Source organism: Clinocottus analis, unplaced genomic scaffold (genome assembly GCF_023055335.1).
Source record: "Clinocottus analis isolate CAN_PGR_092001 unplaced genomic scaffold, fCliAna1.0.p SCAF_26, whole genome shotgun sequence".
Classification (NCBI taxonomy): Eukaryota; Metazoa; Chordata; class Actinopteri; order Perciformes; family Cottidae; genus Clinocottus; species Clinocottus analis.
The window spans coordinates 2107501-2117678 of record NW_027175998.1 but is presented as its reverse complement, the minus strand read 5'-3'; the positions used below and the strand labels follow the sequence as shown (position 1 = coordinate 2117678).

General features: G+C 41.9%; 1 protein-coding gene across 1 annotated transcript in view; it reads left to right on the top strand.

Annotated features, from left to right (window-relative positions):
* Positions 1–3790: 3790 nt before the first annotated feature.
* Positions 3791–10178, top strand: part of tmem132a (transmembrane protein 132A) — a 15413-nt gene continuing 9025 nt past the window's right edge. Inside the window, exons 1-8 of the mRNA XM_068592042.1 lie at positions 3791–3950; positions 6430–6515; positions 6985–7211; positions 7314–7526; positions 7643–7821; positions 8627–8767; positions 8876–9133; positions 9256–9408. Of these exons, the coding sequence (XP_068448143.1) occupies positions 6440–6515; positions 6985–7211; positions 7314–7526; positions 7643–7821; positions 8627–8767; positions 8876–9133; positions 9256–9408 (1247 nt within the window). The 5' untranslated portion in view covers positions 3791–3950; positions 6430–6439. The remainder of the gene's footprint in view (positions 3951–6429; positions 6516–6984; positions 7212–7313; positions 7527–7642; positions 7822–8626; positions 8768–8875; positions 9134–9255; positions 9409–10178) is intronic.

Sequence of the window (10178 nt, the reverse complement as noted above, 5' to 3'; positions counted from 1 at the left end):
GTCCCACAGAGTGCTCATGATGAAAATCATGTATTGTAAAAGTCGGGTCACAAGCCACTACTACCTGAGGTGGTTGTCCTTGCTGGCTCCCCGTTCTAGCTAGCTAGCGCTGCTGCTAGTTCCTCGCTAGTTCTCTGCTAGCTCCCGCTAGTTTCAACAGCCACCAAAGGTGGCTGGACGCCCGACTCGGGCGGCAGTGGGGACACGCGTGCAGTGGCGGTAGCAGCAGCAGCGGGGAGCTAGCAGCAGCTCTAGCTTGCTACAGCAAAGACACCCACCAAAGGCAGTAGCGGCCTGTAACGCGACTTTTACGGGAGGTTAAAATGAGTGACCAGCACACTTTCACCCAGGAGGCCATTTGACTCCGTGCCGTGTGAAACCAAAAGTGAATTTTTAAGTTTAAAGTAACAATACGCAACCAAGCATGACTAAAGTTACTGTTAAACTTCATGCCAGCAAGCTAATTAGCTTAGGGATATAAGAACGAGCCAATATAATATTAACTGCTGCATCGTTTACGTCATTGGTACAAAAGGAAAAATAGTTATATATGACCGACAATGACCAACAGTGAAATACAAATGAAAAGTCTATTTACAAGTCAAGACAAATAGTGCAAGGAAATAAAATTTAAATAGTATTCATATACAGTATGAATGTGTAAAGATCTCTTTCTCCTGTTTATACAGGATGTAAGATCTATATTGACAGTGACAGATGTGCATGTTAAAAAAAATTGTGGATTAAAACTGAAATTTTAATCTCCAGTGGCGGCATTGGATATTTTGGTGTTAGAGAGTTATTGACAGTGTATGAGAGTGACACCCTGCAGGAAGAGGAGAGCAGTTCTGTTTCTTTCACGTTACAATAGAATGTGTTGGACAAGAAAAAATGTTCTAATATCAAAAAAGGTTTAAAATCCATTTCAATTTGAAAGCGCCTGGCACACAAGGATTTAGGGGGATTGGAAGAACATATATACATATATATTTGTCCTGAATATGTTTAAAACATCATTATTTTATTTATTTATCAATACATTGTTGTGGGAATAAATATTGCGATAGTCATCTATATCGATATTTTTGCACAGCCCGTCACGTCAGAGCAAGTTGGCAGCAACATTAGTCGATAGATGGTAGTTGGGACAGAAAAAAGCAGAAGCAAGAGAAGAAAAAATGATGCTGGGATTGAGGGATGCATCCGCATGGGTTGTAAGTGACGTCTTGGGAAAAATAATTGCAGGGTGAGATGTTTCTCAGGCAGAGAGAGCTTGAAGAGTGGGTGGATTATGACCTGGCGCACTGTGAGGGCCTCTCCGGCCGTGAAATGTGCCATGAAATCCTTTCCGTTTGAGCTGACGCGGTCCTTCAAGCCTCGATCCCGAGAGAGCGGCATTGGGAACACACTATATCCGTTGGATGTCAAAGTGTGGGTTCCTCCAGGTGCTGGAAGACGAGAGGCCAACGTTGTTCAAGCTTTTGGAGGCTGAACGCTGAGAGGATCAGGGAATGTGGATGGTTTGACGCAACCTAGGTTGCTGGCAACGAATGACGGTAATTTTTTACTCTGAGGAGTATTCAGAATATTAGAGCAACACAAGACAATTATGCAACAGTTTGGTTGTTTTAAAATTAAAATAATGAATCATTCCAATGCGTGCCAATGTACCATTTATCCATCCAATATCAGTAACCGCTATTCATATTCAAGGTCGTAGGGGGGCTGGAGCCGATTGGACAGGTCCCGATACTATCAAAGACATGAACAGACATCTAATGCTCACACCCACACCGACGGGATATTTAGAGTCTTCGTTGCAATAAACGAAGATGCTTGAGGATTATTCCAGTAATGAGCAATTTTGACATTAAAAACTTGCGAACATCAAAAGATAAAATCATTAAAAACAATTTGAAGTTGGTAAGAAATCTTAAGCCGTTTTGTTGTAACAGAAAAACAACAAGAAATGTGGATGAACGCGTTTAGATTGTCGATACCGCTGTTGGTCCAGTACGGGAAAGTGTTGTTTTACAGAATCTATCTGCTTATTTTCCCCATTAGCAGACATAAGTCCTTAATATTTAGAATGTGTGTAACATTTTTAAATAAGTTATTTGCTATTGTAATACTTATTTCCCATTGAATATAATGTAAATGTAATACAAATATAAACCACTGCCAGACGAATGGGGAATGTATTAAAGTTATGGAGTTGTGGAGTATGTAAGTGGAAGTCTCTTTAATAAAATGTTGATGCTGTTTTTATGTATTTTTCTCTCTCCTCTGTTAAGCTCCTCTCTTTATGGGATCCATTGTCCTTTAAGCCCCTTCTGCTGCTCCATTACCACTCTCACCATGCACACACACACACACACACACACACACACACACACACACATATATATATATATATATATATATATATATATATATATATATATATATATATATATATATATATATATATATATATATATATATATATACAGCGAGGTATTATCAATTACAGGTTAAATAACTGGTTAGAAGGCAGATGTCTTGTTGGACTAGTTTTGATTGGTCAGAAGATCTAATCACATCCCTTTATGAAGCTATTTGTCGTCAAAGAATCTGAAAATGTCTCCGTGTGCCTGACTTGTGTGTTGGAGGAAACGTGACTTTCACCCAGGAGCCGGTTGAATGTTATGCTTGACCTATGCAACTTCAGTTACGCAATAAACAAACGTATTTTAGGAATCATGATCCTCGACCAAAATCATGATCTTTTATGAAATATAACCAAGTAGTTTCATTGTATTTTTGTTTGAATTCCTACTAACCACATGTTTAAAACAGCACCCATAATTCGGGATAATGTGTTTCCCTCAAAATGTAATTTAGAAGAGGAGATTATTTGTTTGGCAAGATAATGTTGAAGAGACAGGGTTGCTTACATTTTGGCAATAATCTTGTTCGCAATAATTACCCAGGACCAGTACCTCTTCATTTCAAAACTAAAGAAATATGGTCATCATTCATACATGCTGCCATCACATACATACATGTAACAAACCGTGAAATAAAGCACTGACAGGGAGCAATCTCGCTGATGGGATTTGAAGTGTTTGTTGAGTATTTACATTGGACTGCTCTGGCTGGCGTTTGGCTTTAACCACTAAGCTTTGAATGTCACATTATAATGTAAATGCACAGCCACTGTACCCTGTCTGAGTCATCAAAATGCAGTTTGTCTGTAATTACTGCAAACAGGGCACACACATTTCGTGTTTATGTGGGATTAAAGTCGTCGTGTGATGGTGAAAGCCACATTATCCAGACAGTGTAATACCCGCACACACACCTACATGCACCCACACACAGTGAAGTGTTAGGAAAAGCAATTAATTTCATAAGAGGGACCTTGTCTTTGGCAAAATACTTTGAAGAGGATGGTGTGAAAGGACAACAGAGAGGATCAGAGAGGACCGATGAGGAAGAGAGAGAGAGAGAGAAAGCAGGCAAACCCTATAAGTAAGAAAAAAAGAGATATATGTAAAGAAGGGGAGGGGAAAAGGACATAACTGAGAGGGAGAGGATTACTTACCGTTTTAAACAAATAAATCTGTATTGTGTGAATCTGGCACAGGGAAGGAGGGCAGAGAGAGAGAGAGAGAGAGAGAGAGAGAGAGAGAGAGAGAGAGAGAGAGAGAGAGAGAGAGAGAGAGAGGGGTTTATTGCATCAGAAGACCAGCAAAGAACAGCGTGAGAGACGGAAATTATATCTAACTGTTTAGTTGATGTCCTTTTAATTCTTTGAACAGATAAGTCATTTTTGTGGAGAGTATTTTTTTTTTAAATTCCTATTGCAATACAGCAATGATGCGGCTCTGAGAAAGGACAAAGGGAGCCACCTGCTGCACAAATGCCTCGAGGAAAAGATGTAATCTGGAGCTGAGAGACAGATACAAGTGGGTAAAGAGAGTGTGTGTGTGTGTGTGTGTGTGTGTGTGTGTCTGTGTGCGTGCACGCGTGTGTGCGTGCGTGCGTGCATGTAAGGGGCAGAGACTTCAGTAGTGTGTGTTATGTAGAACAGTAGAACCGTATTGTATGGTCTGATCTGTCGACAGTGATTGATGTCTTCGTGGAGCAGAACACACACATGTGACATATTTAGCTCTATGTTCTGCTGTTTGGTCTTTGATCTTATGCAGAACAGCTGAACCTAGTTCCATCCAGTTGAGGTGTATTTGTGTGTGTGTGTGTGTGTGTGTGTGTGTGTGTGTGTGTGTGTGTGTGTGTGTGTGTGTGTGTGTTTGTGTGTTCACGGGAGACGCAGACTTGTAAAATCTTTGTCGATAAGTGTCTATGATTTTCCATGTGGTGGTGCTGATTGGTTTCGTGTAATCTCCCCTGCAGGTGTTATGTAACAATATGGGACTTAGCAGAGCTGATATGATCCAAAAGTCCAAAGGAAATTTATAAGAATTTATAAAACATTTTGGTTATTAGCTCTGACATGGAGAACAAAATATCTACCTTGATTGACAATCAATAAACCAAATAAAGCTCTTTTTTTTTTATAGTTTGCGCCCATGCACTAAAGTGCAGGGCCGAATCGTCCCTGGAAGTCTGTCATGTTCGTATGTGTGCATTCCTTCTCATTTTAATAACTAATGTTTGAGAATGCAAAATGTTAGGTAAAGATAAATGCTAGTAAAGTTTTAATAAGCTACAACAGATCGAAACATGAGAATATTATGAGAATCTACAGGGAGTTTGTTTAGCAGGCTCCATAGCGCCCCCTAATGTGTGAAAGGCCTAAGTGAGCACATAATTGCTCAGATATTGACAACATTTTGTACCCACATAGAGTGCTTCACAGCCGAAAGACTTCTCCAATTCTGCATAACACATGTAGACTGGATATGAAAACTCCCATGCTGGTCGACTGTTCCACGGCTGGGCCCGAATCCACATGAGTCCCCCTGGATCTATGGGAACCACAACCCAAGTCTGCCAATCCATGCAAAACTGAAAGGTGTGTCAGCCAAGAAAGCCCAACAATATCCAGAGCCGTCAGCGGCTGATGGCGAATCTCATCCCCCCCAGGGCGCCTTGCCGCTGTAGAGCTTTTTGCCTACCAGAGATTTGGATGTGTCTTCCTCCGAGTCTTCAAACTCTACGCCGGTTGAGTTCTGAAGTTACTCAAAGTGTTAACCCTACATCCAACCATTACTGTTAGCTAACCCATGTATGTGTTCATCATCCATCTTTGTATGTTTGACATGTTGACTCACCTCTAGCAAGCTAGCATGATTAATTTGAAGCTACAATTTAACAACATTATGAGTCTCAGCATCCCCCAAAATTGGGGGCTGAATTCTTCATCATGAGCTCTTCCTCACTTTCCAAGTCCTTGTACTCCCATGAATAAATACCAAAGCCACTGATGTGACATAGCAAAACAACTGTACAGCCTGGCTTTACAAGAACAAATTTCAAACATAAATATTAACATAAATATGACTCGAAGGACTCGAACGTGACTCAAAAGAGAGCTTCCTAAGCTATGAAAATATAAATGTTCATATCCCGAGCTTGATGCCACACATGATTGGGACACCTTTCTGAAAAGCTTAGAACCTACGGAATCCGTCAATTGCGATAAAACCAGTGTGAGCCTCAGCAAGGTATCAACCACAATGCATTTTATTCCAGCCAAAAAACGGAAATTTTACTTACTTATGAATGAAATAGTTGATTGGTGTGTGTTGGTGCATCTGGGTAAGTTAGGGCATTTTTGCTTTCAGCGGACCTAAACCTACGGTACACGAAATCTGCACCAAATGAATTACTAGAAATACTTAACTTCACTTAATCAAAGTCAAACGTTGCAGAAATACTCTCAACACATAGTGATATTTTAGGAAATTTGAAGGAAATACATCCTGGATTATTTATTTGTTTCAGAAGTTTTCTTTTTTTTCTTTTCCTGTGTTCTCTATCCTTAACCAATAAATCGGTAACACATAAACTGCTATATGAACCTCTTAACTGGTCTCACGAGTGTTTTCTGTATATTATACCTTTTGAAATTATTAAAATAACCCTTGTGGTTGAAGAGATATTCTGTATTTATTATGGGTAATACAAACCATTTAGATTTTTGACCTTATCACATGTTTTTCATCAGCAACTGAAATTTGCTCAGCTGTTCGTCTTAACATGTTCTAATGTTCATTATTCTTAAGGACTTCATTTATATATTGGTTTGAAAGTTGACCTTTACATGACCTGCTGATGAAGACCTGTGCTTCAGTTGAATACACTCAATAGGTTTCGGGAAATACACTTGATAGTTAAAACGTCAACCATTTACTGCACGTATTGAATGTTTCAACTGGATGATAATATTTAATGCCGAAAGGTTTAATATTTTTGCATCAGGTCTGTAAAGATGGCAGACGTCAGCTGGGCCGGTGTGTGGTGCAGCAGAAGAAGAGTTACCATTCTGCTGCTTTTTTGGAGTCTAGGTGAGTTTTTACTCACACACATTGAATGGTATTTCAATGTGTTGTTTGTCGGTGGTATTCATTCATCAGAGAGTGTAACTGTTTATGGAAATGTTCCGTGTTTCTTCCAGCTTTAGTGCTGTTTTCTCCTTGATGTTTATGCCTTGCCCTTAACAGTCAATAATTATGTCACATAACTTTCATATTTTAACTTTTTCTTCAATGATGTCCAGTCCAGTCCAGATTTGTGAGGTCATAGACCTTGCAGGTGTCAAACTGAAATTTAAAGAGAACCGTTCCCTCTTTAACAGATGAATGTGAAAGCAGACTTCACATACAGTTAGTTATTCTGCACAGTGAAGGAATGAGAGGCAAACACATTTCTGAGTAAAGGGGTAGTTTTTCCAGATATCTTAATATTGAGTAAGAAACATTTTTTTTTTACTTTGGTTCTCACTTCCTCCCTCTCCTTTCTTTTGTATTCCCTCAGTCCCTCCATCCTTCATGCAGCCTCCCCTCCCTCTCTCCCTGCCGGTCCACATGTCGGTGGTCCCTCCAGCCTGGCAGTTCCTCCCTGTGTCTCAGGCCGAGCTGGGCCCTCTATTCTCCAACTCCACCCCCTTCTCCTTCTCCCAGAGCCTGTTCATGGTGCGCCCACCTGGCAAGGCGCCCAGACCAGGTCTCCAGGCTTCATTTGGCCCTTACTCAGTGACACAGGTAATGGCATAATAAGCAGACAGAGATCTATGGGTGAGTTGACTGATGTTGTGAATGTTCACTAATTCTACTGAAGTAGTAACATAGCATTTTTTTCCACAGCTCTTATCAGAGCCTCTCCTCCCTCTTTCTCCTCTTCTGTACGCCTCCCTCCTCTCGGAGCATGTGGAGATAGAGAGGGACGAGGGCAGGCAGAAGAAGTTCAGGGTGAGGACGCTGTTCCACAAGCGGGGTGATAACAGCACCCAAGGGTCCTGCATCACTCTGCATGCCTTTAAGGACACAGAGGAGCAAAAGGCTTCCTGTATCACACAGGTGAGGACCAGATTCTATCTTTAACAGGTGTTTTGGCTCCGTCCGCATTTATTCATTACACCTCTTCACTTTCTTAACTCTTTTCTGTGTATCCATCTCTCTGTCCTGTTTCCCAGCCTCCTCTAGGGCTGTGCGTGGTAACTTTGACACTGCCGAGTGATTGGTTTGAGGATCAGCACACCAGCCAATCACATCAGGATTTGGAAAAGTGGCACAGCAACACCCACCATCGTCGCCGGATGCAGAAGCGAGAACGGCAGCGGAGGGGACATCATACGACTTCTCCTTCACTGAGGTAAAGTATTAACGGATAAATAAAATGCAAATTTAAAAGTGCATACTTTTTCTACTTGGAACATTATTTGATTGTAACAAAAGGGTTTTGAGGGACAAAATCTTGAGGTGAGAGCAATGAGTCCTGCACTCAAATTTAAATATAGAGAGATAAACTTAGAGAAATTAATCCATACAGCAGCAGTTGTCTCCTAAATTATTGCAGGTATAATCATGACAAGTTACAGTTCAGTAGTTAGAAAATGATCCAACAGCAGCTACAGGGTCTTTCTGCAGGTCAGGTGAACATCCTTTGTTATAAAACCTGACTGTGTAACATCCCTACTCATCTGTGACTGTTGCTTATATGAAAAGCTTTCCTTTGGCAAGGCATCGAGATCAATAGCAAATCAAATCCTTTTATATTTCTGTCATGGTATGGGCTGCAATATTGACTACTGACACGGATGATGGTCCTGTGCTTTCATCTTCTTATTCTTGAGTAAAATTTTGAACGAAACTTTTGTTGTACTGCTAAGCAAAGTTTGTGTTGGCTGAATCCAACTTGGAACACTCACACAGGTAAACCTCACCGAAAAAGTGAGGCTTTGAGATAAGGGTATGAAAAGGTTGTTGCAAGAAGCCCATTATGTTTAGGCAGGAGGAAAATGGCCATCTATTTATAGCTATTGTCCATTTATAGCAGGGAAATTTTGCATGAACAGAGGTCTTTGAAACAGTTTCCATTGATCCTTGTTTTCCTCTATGTGTTGTCGATGATGATGATCAGTTGCCGGTGTGACAAATAAATCTATGCTTTCATTCAGATACCCTCTAGGTGTTGATGAGGATACCCAGGGGCATGTCCCATGGACCCTCAGATACCAACGGGGTCCCATCAGAAACCAAATACAGCTTTACTACTCCTCCTCCGACACTGTGGCTGACCTACATCAGACACCAGCAGGGTATGTGAATGAATAGAAACATGTGGAGAGATAGTTTCGCTGCCCTAGAATGATTCTTTCTGTTATTCTCCAACATTTTATTCTTTTACCAATTGTCCGTCCATCCAGATGTGTGGAGGACAGAGCAGCTCAGTCCCAAAGGCAGCTCTACCATATCAAAGCAGTGACGCTGAAGGAGGAAGAGAGAGAGCGGAGCAGAACCAAAGAGGAAGAAGAAACATGTTTGAATGGGCAGGAAGAGGAGGAGCTTAGCTTGGACCCCCACGTCATGATTCGCTATCACAGGGGCCCGGTCCTAATAGGACAGCCAATCAGAGTGTCTTTGAATCTGAGGGCTAACTTTAGTGGGGAGCTTGTTGTCATAAGGTAAACACAAAATTATACAATACTACTTTCACATTTTTAAAAGGCTATTTTGTATTACAGTCTGTATCACTAGCTACCAACTACTCTCATAGTTTTACATTCACACATTTGTGTGTCTTCAGGCTGAAGGTGAAGAAGGGCTTGGTGTCGATGGTGGCCCAGAAAACTCTGACCTCTGACTTGTGGGCAGTGACCCTGGAGAGAAGCCAAGGCTCCAAACACGACGTGGTGTCTATCCTATGCCGCAAACACAGCACACACAAGCACACACACAAGTAGGTGGAGAGTTCAATCACAGTAGCAGACAGCACGCTAAATGCCCCCTTATATAGGAACATGATCACAGCCTGATGAAGTTACTTGTTTAACAAAGAAAGTTGATGACCACCATCAGGATACCCATTCTCCCTGATTGGGAATTTAGGTTTTGTTAAGCCAGCTAACGCAAACAAAAGCCTGGCTCTGTCAAACCTGCTTCTTAATGATCCTTTATATTTGGGTATTACGCAGAGACGCAAGCACGCAAGACCCGCAAGGGCCCCTTGCGTAGTCCCGTAAGCCCTCTTGTGTGCGTCGCCCAAAATTTCTGACTATCCGACAAAGCTACGCAAGTCGTTCATTGCTCAAATGTTTCTGGATCCCAAGGTTGATCGAGTGGAGTTGAGGCTGGCTGCTAGCAGACTGGAGGCTAGCTAAAGAGCAAGCAGGGTGGGAGCTAGCAGACTGGAGGATAGCTAAAGAGGTAGCAGGGTGGGAGTGAGCAGACTGGAGGCTAGCTAAAGAGCAAGCAGGGTGGGAGCTAGCAGACTGGAGGATAGCTAAAGAGGTAGCAGGGTAGGAGCGAGCAGAGTGGAGGCTAGCTAAAGAGGAAGCAGGGTGGGAGCTAACAGACTGGAGGATAGCTAAAGAGGAAGCAGGGTGGGAGCTAGCAGAGTGGAGGATAGCTAAAGATGTAGCAGGGTGGGAGCGAGCAGACTGGAGGCTAGCTAAAGAGGAAACAGGGTGGGAGCTAGCAGACTGGAGGCTAGCTAAAGAGGAAGCAGGG